Source organism: Sinocyclocheilus grahami, unplaced genomic scaffold, assembly GCF_001515645.1.
Source record: "Sinocyclocheilus grahami isolate Dianchi unplaced genomic scaffold, SAMN03320097.WGS_v1.1 scaffold399.1, whole genome shotgun sequence".
In the NCBI taxonomy this organism is placed as follows: Eukaryota; Metazoa; Chordata; class Actinopteri; order Cypriniformes; family Cyprinidae; genus Sinocyclocheilus; species Sinocyclocheilus grahami.
The window spans coordinates 719,711-735,460 of NW_015505578.1; the positions used below are offsets into that span (position 1 = coordinate 719,711).

Consider the following 15,750-nt stretch of genomic DNA (forward strand, 5'->3'; position numbering starts at 1 on the left):
TGCCTTTCTCTTTGCAAAACATGCCTATCAAGTAGGTGGCTATTGCCTACAGCTGCAAAAGTAATGTTTGTGATGGGGTCACAATCAAGGCTATTGGCGGTCAAGAGAGAGTGAGAAAGCACCAGTATTGTATCTGATTCAAGTAAATAATCACAGCCACTATCCCACAAAGAGATCCAAAGGAAAACAAACCTCATACATGCACATAAATCCTCATCACCTAAATAATTAAACAGCCAGGAACACAAAACAGACCTTAAACCTGCTTAAAGCAGAGTTATGTAAGTGTCAGTTTAATGCTGCACGCCGCAATCCGAAGTTTATTGAACATTTTGGGAACATCTGCTAAGAGTCTTATCCCATGTGCCTGTGGTCTGCATACCTCTCATCCATCTGATAGCATTCATAATCTCTAACACATGGCTTTGTTTGCCATCAGCTTGTTTGTAAAAGATGAGGAGGTGCCAACAGGCATACCTTATTCATGTGTTTGTAACATGGCGCCTGGCCAGGTAGATGCGATTAAATCAGAGGTGTGAATCTAACTAGTAAGCGCAGGTGACAGTCATTACACCATTGCCTGGTTACATATCCCAATGTGTTTCTGTTTTTAATATCCAAATAAACATAACTTAACAACTCTCTCAGGCCTCTGTCAGCGTGGTCGGGAACACAGACGACTTTATCAGTTTCATGCTGTGCTCGTGACCTCACAGTGACTCACCAATCAGTCGAATCTATCTAGGATTTCTAAGTTTGACTTTCAGCTCAGCCGATCCGATTGGCTTAAAATATTGAATATCACAGAGAACATCACCAGATTTCCTTGCTCACATTATCTGTCAGACCACAAAAGGCCACGGGGAGGATTATTTCTGCTAATGTTGCTGTTTATTTTGTACAAGATCCTCGCAGATTCACTGCTGATGCTGATGATTCAGGATGTCCCCCTACAAAACTTTAACATGAAAACATCCTGAACATGAAAAACATGCAACATAGATGATTTGCAACATAAAGCATTCTTTTTTCCATTAACCAGCAGCTACCACATTGATTGACAGGACATTTTTTTTGGTCCCATGGTTGCTGTTTCTGGACTAGGTAGCCCCGACCCATGACAAGCAATCATTGGCCCAAAATCTTTCAACACATAACAGAATATTAAATATGTTTGACTGTGCTAGAAATATGTTTGACAGAGTTTATGGTAGTTTACCACAAACTCTGCACTCCAAAGACAATTCAAAATTAGCTATGTATTCTGATAAAATGGCTTGCAAGGATCATACACTACCATTCAAAAATTTGGAGGCAGTATGCTTTTATTTTTATTATAATAATTTTTTTAATAAATTAAATACTTTTATTTAGCTAGGATGTAATAAACTGATCAAAAGTGTCAAGTAAAGAAATGTATAATGTTACAAAAAATTTCTATTTCAAATAAATGGTGTTCTTCTGAATCTTCTATTCATCAAATAACTGTTTTCAACATTCATACTAATAAGAAATGTTTCTTAAACATCAAATCAGCATATTAGATTGATATCTGTAAGGTCATGTGATGATGTGCTGAAAATTCAGATTTGTCAAAGAAATTACATTTTAAATTCAATTTGATTTTTGACATTTTGATTTAAAGAAAACATTTACAATGCAATAATATTTCACAAATCACAATATTACTATTTTACTGCATTTTTGATCAAATAAATACAGTCTTGGTCAATGTGAGAAAGTAACATTAATGTATATAGCATTAATATTTCATTATATATTTGTAGATGTTTTGGAGGGCTCTTAGAAGAGTGAAACCTGTTACCTGTTTGTTGCTTTTAACATCATAGCTCAGGACAGTCACTACTGAAAAGTTTGGGGCTGTGTGCATTCTTGGCATGCCATCAACCAATCAGTTTTGTCACAGTCCTGTGGCTCTCGAGTTATTAGTCACATTACAGCAGGGGTATCCAATCCTGTTTTTGGAGGGCCAGTGTCCAACCCCAGTTACACACACCTGAACCAGCTGATCAAGGTCTGCAGGATTAATAGAATCTTCTAGGCAGGTATAGTATTTAGTGACAAATTAGTGCTAAACTTTGCAGGACACTGGCCTTCTAGGAGCAGGTTTGGACAACCCTGCATTTCAGATATGGCTCAGGTGATTGATTATTAAATTCTCCAGAACCAAACAACTACCATAGAAATGAATGCTTGTGTTTGGTTCTTTTCCAGATATCCTTGGGTCTTTGAGTGTTACAGACATCGTAAAAGTCATCGGAATCAGCTCAAACTACAAAAGTACTTTTCCTTCAACTGTTTTTCCCTCAAGTGATTCGTTATCAGAGTAGAACATGAGGAAACTCAACCCCCTCCACAAAACCATCAGCATTAAAAACGCTATAATTAGCAACACTATCCCAGTGTTTGTTTGATATCAGATGCTTGAACACGAGGAAAGGTCTACCAAGCTAATTAAGCTCAGGAAAGTTAAAGAGATTCCTGGTGCTGACTTGTGTCTCTGTGTCCTGGCTTATAACGCATGACTTGTCGCAGCTTTAAGACAATGATAATCTGACACTTTAGAGGATATAGGAGCATAATCAGCAGAGCTTGCGGCAGTCGCAGTGAGAGCTCACAGCTGCAGACTGTTTTCATACAGATGGCACCGCTGATGATCATCAGTACTACTGCGCATCTGGAGGGTCTACAGGGGTCAGCGAACCCAAGTTTAGCATGCAAAACACTCAGCACTGATTCTATACATCCATCTAAGCTTCTAAAACACATCAGGCACTAATACACTGAACACAATTTGGTGTAGTAAATTTCATAAATAATTACAAAGGACCAGGAAGTAACAGTTTATAAATATGAACTACTTATAAATGCAGAGAGAAACAGGCTCAAAACAATGGTGGGCCAAATGTCATCACAGGCCAACTTTGGCCCACAGGCCCTGGTTTGGGCAACTGGTCTATAGAGTTGCAGCTTACACAGAAAACATAAAATGGCAGTTTATCTAAGCTGAGGATTGTTTACATAGTTTGGCGGGCGCAGACATGTACCCCACTGAGCCATATGGCTGCTGGGTAGCTGGTTGTGACACTGTGCTGCGGATCAGGTCTGTAACTATTTATAGCCTACACTTGTACGTCCCTCCTGCAAGGACTCAGACAGAGACATCATCAGCAAGCGGGAAGCACCAAGTTGACTTCCCCCCCCCTGCTCCTCTATACATTCATGTCATCCTGTTTGGGTGAACAGACTCTTGTCCACAGGAGCCCAGCTGGGCCACACAAACTAACAACAGCTGGACTGGCAGCAAAGACATTAGAGGGGGCACAGATCCCAACACAAGAAACGGATCCCGGTCATATACAAACACCGAAGCTCTTATATTTAGGAACTCAAAAGTTAATTGAATCACAATCTCCTACTTTTTTACCCCTGAGGAAGACATTTAACCCTTAAGCTTCTCCAGGGAAACTTTCCCTGGAATCAGTTTACTTATCTTAATGGTTTAAAAGGTCTGTTGAATGGGACATAGCTAACTAATAAAGGATTTAATATTGGGCTCATGCATAAGGATGCATTAAATTGATCAAAAGAGACAGTAAATATTACTGATAATGATACAAATAACATTTTTTGAGCACCAAATCAGCATATTAGAATGATTTTTGAAGGATCATGTGTCACTGAAGACTGGAGGAATGACTGCTGAATATTCAGCTTTACCATCACACAAAAAAACATTTTTAAATATATAAACTTCTTAAATTAAAATAATATTTCACAATATCACAGTTTTTACAGTATTTTTGATCAAATACATGCAGCCTTGGTGAACATATAAGAGACCATTTCAAAAACCCCAAAGTTTTAAATTGTAGTGTACACACTATTTCCTGCACTTTTTGTTGAGGATAAAATGTAGTAATGATTTATCAATTAAATAATTCAAAAATAAAAACAAATAGGCTACAGTTTTACATGGGCAAGTAAATAGATGCTTAAAACTGCTTGTTTAAATAAAACAATAAAATTAATTTTCAAATAAATAATGTAACATTATTTATAATATTTAATTAATGATTCAAAATACTAAAGCAATTGATTATGATAAATTATTAATAGTTATTATTAATATTTTTTTTAATTGCAAAAAGCATTTGCCATCTGCTTTTTTTTAATCGTTTTGCCAAATGCTTTTGTCATTGGAAAAAAAATGCCATTGGACAGGTCACTCTGGGAGCAACTAATGAACTTTTGACTCAATTCTTCTAAGACACACCCCTTTCCCTACATCTCACTCAGAGTAAATGTAAGATTAACTGTTATTGTACAGTATGACAGAACGTGTCTTCTAAAAAAACTTCAGAATGTGCTGGTTAGTGTGTTTTCCTAACCCTAACATCTAAACCTTACTCTGTCATCTCTTATCTAAAATTCAAAATTAAACCGAGAAGATTCTACAAAAAATTGGGCATGATGCCTAAAAAAAAGACTCATCAGGCAATCTTCGGTTCTGCCAACAGATTACAAATCACAGCCTGGTTTCTTGCTTTGAAACTATGACATTATCCTTTTGTAATATCTTTGAGATTCCTTGTGGAATTCCACAGATAAACAGATGCATGAAGAGCCATTCAGGGAGCGACAAAGCCACAGCCCTGATACCTTTCGGTCTAATAAAAGATGTTTGGGTATCTTACTTAAATATCTAAACAAATTCATGAAGCAATTATCAGTCTCCCTAGAGTGTGGCAGCCAGTGATGTTTAGCATGACTGTGCGTGCTGACAAAAGCGCATAAAGACCACCTAGAGTGCCAGCCATGAGTTGAAAGGCAGTTGAAAAAGACATCTTTGATATCGATCTCAAGCACGGCCTTGTTTTTCACACCGAGGCCCTTGGAAAGACACAGATGCTGAAAGACGAAGCGGTTTCCTCTCCCTTTCACCTGATGCACCACCGTCCGCTTCGCTTCACTTGCGTCAACACATCTTGACGAGAGGCCGTTAGGTGCATCTGCAGGGACTAATTTGATTGGTCGCGCTTCACTTAATGCTTCCAGATCAGATAACATCAGACACACCGCTAGGGAGATGAATCCCTTTGAGACTCAGCAGATGAGAGGGACCTATGATTCTTCCCATATGCAGAGAAAGAACAATAACTAGGACAAGTGAACCCATCCTCTCACAGAAAACCAGAAACAGTGTCTTTCCTAAATCTTAAACTGCCACAGTCGGCTCGACGTCATCAACTGGCAGCTTCCTCACAAAGCTACTGTACTCCAGAAGCTTAACAGGCCAATATGATTGTGAGGGATTGTTATAAAACTGGATTGATAACTGTAAGGCTGCTAACCCTTCATTGGCATGTTTGTAAAACCTCTCCAGTTGCTTTTATCCTGTTAAATTTATCCCATGATCAAGAGGTTTTGGACTGGGACAAATGCGCTGGTGTGGAATGTGAGAAATGCATTTGGGAATGCATGAAAAACTGAATAACAGGGTTTATTAAAGTTCTAAAACACTAAAATATGTAGTAAGTTTGGAATATGAATGGGCTCCCGATTGTCTGTTCTTAAATCCAGGCATGCTATGTCTTGATCTGATGCTAATCAGAGCAAGAAAACACACATCAAGTATGCCAAATTACAATCTGGAGACTTGAAACATTTTCTGTGTTTATTTTTTTACTTGTTAAGATACATTATCAGTGCATTGAAATTACTGTGGAAGGTCAGTGATGCTCCAGGAGGGTTGTTACTATAGGACACATGCTCTGGGCTGAGCAGGATTGTATGCTGATGAGCACAACCCGGTTTTACCAAAAGACACAAAAAAACAAGTGTTCTGAAAGTTACAGGGGATTTACTAGATTGCCCTGAAGACCCTGTAAATCCTACCTCTCACATGAGCCGCTGCTGATTTTATGAGGCAGAGCTTATAAAAGGAAATGACACATGACCAGGAAATATAATCAATTTAAGTTAGAGCTTGTTTGAATGACTAAAAAGGCAGTAAAAGTGACAGACTCTTGTTTCTCGGTTTGAAAGTGTTCACACTTCAGTCATCTCCAACCAACGGAGAACAGAAAATTACAACAAACAAGAAACTGAGTCAATTAAAAAGTTATTCTTAATCAGAGGTGTGCGTAAGAAGGTTTAAAGAGGCATTTGATTTCAATTGGGATTTGTTTTTTAAAAAATGTAAACAAATACAACAATGAAAACAGTTTTAGATACATTTTTTGCAAAGAAAGCAATATATAGCTACAGTATATATACAATTTGTGACGATCATAACAGAATATGCTACTTAAATGTTTTACCCACAGTATAATTTTTGTGTGTTTAATAAAATAAATGATGGAACTGGTACTTGAGCCTTATTGTTTGGGCTGTAGCGGTACATGAAGCAAAAAAGGTTTGAGTTAAAACACCCACTTGGAGGAACAACATTCAAGTCCTTTTAAAGCATCATTAATAAAACTCCCCAAAGAAGTCCCTCTACAAAACGGTCCCTTGTGCATCATGTTTTGTTATAAAATGTCACTAAATGTCTTTTTCACATATTCTCCCTCTTCCTCTTTCTTGACGCCAGTACAGTGACTAAAACACGGCTTGACAGCTTCACCAGTGCCCGTTATCTCCAGTTTATGAGACTGTAAATGAGACTGTAACAATAACCGCGCGACTGCAACATGTAACCAGCCACATGGGTGCTCAAACTGCAACACTCAGGGTGTTTAGATTGAACCCAGTCTACTTACCGACTGCAGAAATGCCAAGTTTCTCACGTAATCCCGTTCAGTGTTCAATATCTCGTTTAAAACGCACAGTCTCAGGCGAAGCTGACGGTCCGAGTCCTTGCTGCTGAGGTCGCCGTTTTCTTGTTTACTGTCCTCCTCGGTGTTTATTTCGCTCATTTTTAAAACCCCTTAGAGAGAGAGAAGCCTCCAAACAAACGAGTACACGCCAGTTGTGTGAAAACTGATGTGAAGATGTGATAATTAATCCATTTAATCCGTCGCGCGCTGCACGCAACCTCGCGCCAGGATGCGGCAGGGGAAAATGTTAGATTGAAACTGAAGAAACTTCTGTAAAAGTATACCGCGCAACATCGAAGTCAACCGCAAAGCAATTTGCATCTCATTAAAACTATTTCCGTTTAAAAGGTCAACTAGAGAAGTAGCCCACCGACTGCCGGCAGCATAAATGATGAAAGTGGCCAGAGGAGCGAAATGATGTGAAAAAAGGGAGTGCACGAGAAACGATTAGCAACCGTGAAATCACTGGCAAAACCGTGCAGTAAAAGCTGAAGTTGCGAGATCACGAGAGCTCAGTGTGGACTACATGAAAAGTGAGACGGCTGTGGGAGCTGTAGAGAGAGAGAAGCGAGTCTGCCGCTGAGGGACCGTCTGCAAGTTGCACCGCTTGAACAATCACGTCTTCAGTTTAATGAACTGATGAACTGATCCCTTGCTATCTTTAGATGTGTGTTGTGAGAAGATAGTTTCTTTTGATCTCTGGCATCGCGACTGATGCATTCAGTATTTTTATTTATTTATTTAATTAATATTTTAAGGGAAAAATACAAATGAATAGCATTTTTGGGATTTATCATTAAAATGATGTTCACTAACATGAGATGAAGACTCTAGTCTAGACATAAATATTTTCTAAAAAAGCTGTCAATTTTTTTTACATGGAGAGGGTCGCCCCTTCATGGGTGCCACCGTGTTAATATCAAATGACCGGCCATGTACCAGCACAAAACACCAATAATAAATGTATTTATTGAAAATTTGTTAGGAATTAATCCAACTTTTACAGTATGACACAAACAAACAGTTTTGGTGTAAAACCACAGGAGTTAGTGGTACATAAACTTGCATGCTTGCAGGCCAGTAGGTGTCAGTATATCTAAATCTAAATCTACTATTGAGACAAATATGAGCCATGATGTTAACAAAGGCTGCCTCCAAATATGCATATTACCCCACTATATAGAAGGTGAAAAAGAGTATCTAAAAGGAGCAGTGTGTCTAAATTTACAGTATTTATAAAAAAGTAGACAGAAAGTATCTGCAATACTGGCGAGATTCTAAACAGTGTATCCTTTACTATCCCATGAGGCAATGGAAGAGAAGTTTTAATGGCTGAGTAGCAACGCTGGAATTGTAGGCCACATGACAATGTCAACAAGACAAATGTAGTAGCCTACATCTGTATTACATAATACATGCATTCATCATACTATATAAAATGTGCCTTTTATTTTGGACACAGCTCAAAACACTTCTGTAAGTAAAAATCAAGTGGAAAAAGAACTTGATATTTTTTTAATTATGTCCACAGAAGTAAACATGAGCACTCATATATGTTCAATTTAATCATTAAAGTCATTAGAAATTTATTTTCATTAATGGTTACAGGCCTAAAAAATAGTTACAGGATTAAAGGCCTGAATTTGACTAGTTGTAGTGAGACGAGTGAAAAAATCTAATTGATCATTGTCTGCATGGAATGATTATGGCATCCTTACAGTTTAAATGGATAGTTCATACAAAACATTAACTGTGTCATCATTTACTCATATGTAAATACGAGTTTTTACATATTATTAAATTATATAAAATTTTACTCAAAACCTGTATGACTTTCTTCCTTCTGTGAAACACCAGTCATCATCAGTGTTTTTTGTCCACACAATGGAAGTCAAAGGTCACCAAAACTGTTTGGTTACCAGAATTTATATATACACATATATATATATATATATATATTCTTTTGTGATTCACAGAACAAAGAAAGTCATACAGGTTTGGAAGAACATAAGGGTGCGTAAATGATGACAGAATTTTCTTCGGGGTTGAACTACACCTTTAATGCTTGTTTGGTCTGTCAGGTCTTTGTTCGTACTGTCTGTGCCCTTGAGGTGATGCTTCCTCAGCATGACAAACAGCCATCAGAGCCTGTCCACATCCTGTTTACCCCATCACAAAAGACTAAGTTCTCTATCTTTCTATCTTTCTCACATAACTTATATGGCCACCAAACCACCAGACTCCACCAAATGAATGGGCAAAAACGTAAAGGGTAAGAATGACTCGTTAGCCTGGTTTGAATCAGTATTACCCCGCAGGAGTCTTTCAGCCCCTGGCATTTCATAGCTGTCTGACATTTGAGAGGTGTCAGTAACCTCTGGTTCTGCTTTACTTGAGTTCTGCCCACACTAACTGTACATAGTAGCCTAATAGAGTTGCCACTGCATGCTTTGACATAACTTTAAAAAGTGTGCTTTACCAGTAACTTAAATGAATATAGGTGACACAAAGATAATATAATCAATAGATTACTTATTTTATCACAACTACAAACCATTTAATCACACTGCATTCGTTCTGTGAGACTGAGCGCCATCTTGTGGCAAAATCGAACACAAACGTTGTAAAAAAAAAAAAACACGATTAAATATTTAAAACAAATAAACAGATGTTTTAGCCGACAGTTACAGCATAATTCTCTTTTAAGCACGTGCTTTCCCGCCTTAATTCAAGCGCACGTGATAGACGCAACTGTTGAACAGTTCAATATGACGTGATAAAGAGAATGCAGAATCGAATCTTAAAAGTTTCAGGGTTATCTTTTTATCTTTACCTTTTTTATCTTTACCTTCTCATATCTTTTGAACACAGCAACTAAGGTAAGACCCATATATTCTTGTTTTTGAATGATAAGTGAAAATACATATTTTTCTTTCCACGGTCCTAAGTGCAACATGCCAGTTTGGAACATACAGTTATAGTCAAAAGTATATAACGTTACTTTACCGTATCTGCAAAATTGTTATTATTTTACCAAAATAAGAGGGATCATACAAAATGCATGTTGCTTTTTTATTTAGTACTGACCTGAATAAGATATTTCACATAAAATACGTTTACATAATCCACAACAGAAAATAATAATTGAATTTATAAAAATGAACCCATTCAAAAGTTTACATACACTTGATTCTTAATCCACGGATCATCCAGGTAACAGCACACTATGCAGAATGCAGATACTGCAAAGTGTTGGTAAACTTTTGACCACTACTGTAAATATTTAGGTGCGCTATAGATATGTGCATTAAAACAATTAGATAAACAAACAAAAATACCCAATAATAATTCAATCAATTGATTAATTAATTTAAATAATAAATGTATTAATTTAATCCATGTGTACTATGGATGTGTATAAAAATTGAATAATTAAAAATAAATAAATAATGTAAAAAAGGAATCATTATCTTATTAATTTAATTCAGATGTGCCAAGGATGTGTGTCACTATATGAATATATAAATCACTATATCAATAAATACATTTTAAAAATAATATATATATACATACATACATACAGTATATTCATATTCTAATATGAATTATATATATATTATTATCATATTATTATTCATATTAATATTAATATATGGGCTTACAGATTCTCATTCTGGATATTTTCTGGCAGCTTTTGCTGATCACTGCTCCTCTTCAATGTCAAAAGTCACAATGGCTCATTCAGCACTTTGGCTGGTGTTGTTGCACTGGATGTTCCTGCACTCCCCAAGCAGTTGTAACAATTTAACCAAAGCCGAACTGCAAGAACTGGAGAAGATCAGCACCTGGGTCATCACCCGCAGCTTTCCCTGCAGTGCCACCTGCGGGCTTGGCCTCCACACTCAAGAGCTCTGCCCTACTGGGGGAAACAGAAACATCTCCAGCACTTCCTGCAAGATGAGGACCATCCGCTGCCTAGACACCTGGCAGTGTGGACTGAAGACCCAAACGGCAACTGCTGGTCAGCGTCTGGTGCTAGACTGCTTAGAGGAAGTGATGGAAGCCATTGGCCGCTTTGCATTTGTGGTGTCTTGGCGCTTTGCCCATGGAATCATCACATCTGATGATTCGTTATTCAGCCGCTATGAAGCCCTGAGCCTGGACAAGGTGGTGCTAGACCCCCTCGGAGAAGAGGATTCTGGGACATACCGCTGTGACGTACTGGACACCGGCAAACGAAGAGTGAAGAGAATGTATAAAGGGGTGAAAGTGTTATCACCCAAAGAAGTGAGTTTAGACTTTGCCAAAGGTCTGATTCACTGGGAAAACCCAGAGAGCCTGTTTCCTAACATGACGACCACAGGAAACCCGTATCCCAGCAGCATTGTCCGAAACATGGCACTGATAAGCGTGTTCATATCTGCTGCAATGGCAGCACTCATCCTTCTGCTCTTGAGGGGTTTTTACCAGATAACACTAAGAAGAACAGCTCAACTTTCCCAGAACAATGTTTGAAAACGTTTCAAAGATTAAAATGTCAAATTAATAGCCCATATTCCTTAATCACTGATGAATAGAAGTGTTAAGAATGAGTTTGACCAAGTCACAAATGCGTGGGATTGAAAAACATGTTCAAACTATCGGTGTACTATTTATAGAGCGGAGCTGTTAATGAACTGTTTAGAAAAAAGGTTCATATTCACATTTGTGTTAAAAAGGTCAAACAGTTCACTTCATCAACAATGGGTCGAATCTAGTCACAGGTTCCTAATTTGGATGCCAGCAAACAATGCTTAAAAATATTCCTTAAAGGGATAGTTCGCCCAAAAATAAAAATTGTCATCACTTGCTCACCCTCAAAAGTTGTTCCAAACGTACACGAGTTTCTTTCTTCTGTTGAGCACAAAAGAAGATATTTTGAAGAATGTTGTTAACCAAACAGTTGACGGTAGCCATTGACTTGATTACCAACAGTATTCAAAATATATTTTTTTGTGTTTAACAGAAGACACTCCTACAGGTTTGGAACAACTTTAGGGTGAGTAAATGATGACCGAATTATCATTTTTGGGTGAACTATCCCTTTAACTTGTACTTAAAGCAGCCTTACTTTAAAACAGTCACATACATTATAACAGCGGTTGATAATTCAATTGACAAAAGATCATTAACCATGACGATTTTCAGATTAAAATACATTTCTAGCACGGTATGTTCTTCAATTAAAAAAAGCAATAAAAAGGTCTAAATAAAAGACAGATAATCATACATTTAACATGCTTTTATAGTGACTTTTCTGAAATACATAAATTTCAAGAACTGTATGTTCTTTAATAAAAACAACAATTGTTGAGGGGACTTTTTTTATTAAAAATTTATAATATATGTTTTAAGGTACAAAATGTTCCTATGTAAGAGGAACAGAAGAGCCTCATAATAATTTTAATGAACTGGTATTTTATTCAGGACGTTTAACAGGTCAAAGTGTGCCCACACCTCAAAAACAAACTCTCTATCAAACAAATAAACCAGTGAAAGGTGCTCTGTGAGCGCAGGAAAAATCCACAAACACTCTACAACTCAATCTTAAGGCAGAGAGAGGACAAACGTCCACCTCCCACAGCAGAATGTGACATCAGTGAAAACTGGAACCGTGTTCAAAACCATTCAGAAGCAGGAGTGCTGTTCCTCCAGCAGCACTGGATTAACAGCAAAAAATCTGAGATCTCCTGCACCGATAGTTTGTGAGCACTAGTGCCAGTGTGAATAAACTCCTTTATACACATTGGTGTAATTATTTCTTTAGCTCTAAGCAAGTAAATATAGACCCCAAAAATCTTAAGACTAGTCTATATCTGGTTAGGTGAAAAAAGTTGCAGAAAGAATTACAAACTTTTACAGGCAAACAGTCATTCAGTGTGTATTTAACAACTTGACACTTGTGTGTGTGTGTGTGTGTGTGTGTATTTTAAATATACATGACATCACAACTAGCAAAAGGTGCATTGTTAATCTTTGAGAAGAAAAAAAAGAGTCCTTTTTCTCATTCAAAGAGAGTATCCTCACATTAGGACAAGGATGCAAGCAAGAAACCCACAGAAAAATAGGTGAGATTTAAAAAAAAAAAAAAAAAAAGACACACTATCATTATGACACACTGGTTTCATGATCAATTTCAGCATGTGCAATACAGCAACAAGAGATACAAAGCAGCCCAGCCTGTGATCTGCTACTTGTAGACAGTGTATAATTTCATCAAGCCATCTTTCATAAGCGATAACCATGAAATCACCCTCACATATTCCCATTCAATGATAGTACAAATAAACAAAGCAGCACAAAGAAAATCAAAATACTAATTCTCAAACTCATTCATAGCTCTTTTGACTTGTCCAGCACACAAAAACATGCAACAGGCCGACTCTCAGACAGCATGAAAATCTCCAGCCACTATTATATATTAAAAAATAATAATAATAATAATACACATCCAGACCTAAGACGGTCACATATTGCTCTAAGGATAAAAACATACCATTCAATCACGATTTCATGCTACATCTATTTGTAGCATTCTGGGATACAGTAATCTGTTATTTGTGACAACATTTCTCTAGCAGTATATTGTGTTCAACAGCTGCTCAGCTAGAGATCTAACAAGCAATTCCATATACAAAACCTTTGTCATGATGTGTAGTCGCCAAATCATTCACTTAAGCATATAGGTGAATCTCAATCATTCCAGGGCAGCCAATCCTAAATGAATGCAACTTCTAGAAGCCTCTTTGAATCTTCAAGATACATTCAATTTGGTCACAGAAAGAAGACATATGGGTCCTGATTGTAGAAATATGACTCATTCACAGTCTGGAATCCCACACACTTCTGAAAATCATACTCACACCTTTGTTTGATTTTTACAAAGTCAGCCCTCACAAGCAACATGCTGATACAAGCAGCTTCCAATAACGCAGACTGATTGGAACCATTATGGAATGAATATTTTGCTACAAGTTTATACGTTAACAGCTTAAGAATTAATGCTGTATGAAAGCCAAAGCATTCACGATCAAACAACATCGAGAGTCAAGCCCATAAAGCCGATCAAAAGTGGCGCCTCTTTGGTAATATAAAAATTTTGCATTGAACATTTCATCCCCATATTAAAATGGAAGACTCAATCAAATTCAAATCCCTGAATAGTGTTGAAATTCTCCTCAAGATGCAAATAAATGTGCCTTTGTTCCCCAAACATCAGCAACATGCCCCTTTATTAAGAAAAACAACAGCATTAGCAACTTCTGAATCAGTCAGTGGCTAAAACAACCCATTAAATAAAAAACAAACGCTAGTCCGTTTGCTAGAGTTTGCTTGGTCTTTGACATCGGCTGGTAAAGTTTCCTGGTATGTTGATGAACAATTTGGTTTGATTGGCAAATGCATTCATGATGTTTCTGCTGGTGTATAAGAAGGATCCGAATGTAAGGCAACATCTGCAGCTCTGGGGGTTTGTGTGAATCACATTCAGATCAGACTGACTTACGAAGCCCCATGTTTTCCATTGTCGCTGAGATCTTGGATGGTGAGCGCAACAAAATAAAAAAAAGTGTTAAAAGGAAAAGAAGCCCTTAGATAAAACTTTGACCGTGTCTTTCTATGGATTGAGTGTGGGTGAAGTCCACATCCATAAATGGGTGAGTCAAAACAGGAAACGGATGATGTAGGATCCTTCAGATGCGAGGAGGAGCAATGGAGAATATCTCCTTTTGGAAAAACAACCATTGAAAGAGTGCAGCAAGTTATCAAGTCCTATTGAAGCCTATCTCTTCCCAGTTTTCATGTACGATGGGATGCCTCCCCGTGCGGTCAGCCCCTCAAAGCGCTTGTAGGTGTAGTTGATGAACACCCAGTCTTTACTCTTCAGATCTGCCTCAGTGTGGTTGGACACAGGAGTGACTTGAGAGAAAGAGAGTGAGAATAAGATGTTTTGAAATACATAAAAGCCATAAAAAATGTCATGTATTTTAGAAAGCGTTGCAACTAACTAAAAACAAACCTGAAGGCTGGAGGATGTCTGAATCAGGAAACTCGTCAAAGTTGGAGGTGTCGTCAATACTTTTGATCTCAATCGGAATAGCCGCTGGTCTCTCCCTAGCGGAAAAAAATTGAGGAGCAGATCAGCATATTGGAATGATTTCTGAAAGATCATGTGACACTGAAGACTAAAATAAATGCAGTCTTGGTGAGAAGAGATTTTTCGGGGGAAAAATAAATAAATCTTACCGACCCCAAACTTTTGAATGATAGCACAAATGTGTTTGGTGTGCAAATGTCAAGCATAGAGTAGCCATATAACCTAGATTTGCCTAAATAAGCAGTATCCACATTTAAAGAACACACTGCATGGAAAAATGTATCCCACAGCGGAATGTGCTCTACTTGAGCTTCCAATAGGTTGTTTGCACATGACGTCACTGATGACGCGCGAAATGCAGCTGGAGGGCAGGAAGTGATTTTTCTCTCCATAGGAATCACTAGCAGAAACTCAAAATGCCAGTGTTTTGCGTTGTTTATGGATGCTTAAATTGGCCAAACCGAGAAACCACAAGGAGCTTTTATCGTGTATGAAAATGTGTTGTTCATGAGTGGGGAAAAAGTCAAGAAATTGATTGAAAAACGCAGGAAAAAGTGGCTTGTAAACCTGTGTCTGCGGTCGGGAGGAGCGAAGCTGGTGCGATAATGCTCGTGCATGTAAATGGTTATTATAGGATATAATAATATATTAAGATATTTATAAAGATATGGGCTGCCACCTCTCACACACACTTTGTGACAGTCAGAATTCACTCAGTGCTAAACGCCACACATAGACAAGATAAATAAGATATTATTTGCAGTTCAGAGAGCT

General features: G+C 37.6%; 3 protein-coding genes across 3 annotated transcripts in view; 1 reads left to right on the top strand and 2 right to left on the bottom strand.

Moving 5' to 3' along the window:
* Positions 1 to 7,426, bottom strand: part of LOC107550458 (phosphatidylinositol 3,4,5-trisphosphate-dependent Rac exchanger 1 protein-like) — an 82,041-nt gene extending 74,615 nt beyond the window's left edge. The window contains exon 1 of the mRNA XM_016231742.1: positions 6,786 to 7,426. Coding sequence (XP_016087228.1) covers positions 6,786 to 6,941 — 156 coding nt within the window. The 5' untranslated portion in view covers positions 6,942 to 7,426. The remainder of the gene's footprint in view (positions 1 to 6,785) is intronic.
* A 3,148-nt stretch (positions 7,427 to 10,574) lies between these two features.
* tmem81 (transmembrane protein 81) lies at positions 10,575 to 11,357 on the top strand. Its single transcript, XM_016231743.1, has one exon. It carries the CDS (start codon positions 10,575 to 10,577, stop codon positions 11,355 to 11,357), a length of 783 nt encoding a protein of 260 aa, XP_016087229.1.
* A 3,087-nt stretch (positions 11,358 to 14,444) lies between these two features.
* Positions 14,445 to 15,750, bottom strand: part of stk38a (serine/threonine kinase 38a) — a 10,916-nt gene continuing 9,610 nt past the window's right edge. Inside the window, exons 13-14 of the mRNA XM_016231800.1 lie at positions 14,899 to 14,993; positions 14,445 to 14,798 (exon numbers count right to left, since the gene is read on the bottom strand). Coding sequence (XP_016087286.1) covers positions 14,662 to 14,798; positions 14,899 to 14,993 — 232 coding nt within the window. The 3' untranslated portion in view covers positions 14,445 to 14,661. The remainder of the gene's footprint in view (positions 14,799 to 14,898; positions 14,994 to 15,750) is intronic.

What these genes read in the sequence shown, in the direction of transcription:
- tmem81 (XM_016231743.1), top strand. Translation starts at nt 10,575, where the DNA reads ATGGCTCATTCAGCACTTTGGCTGGTGTTGTTGCACTGGATGTTCCTG.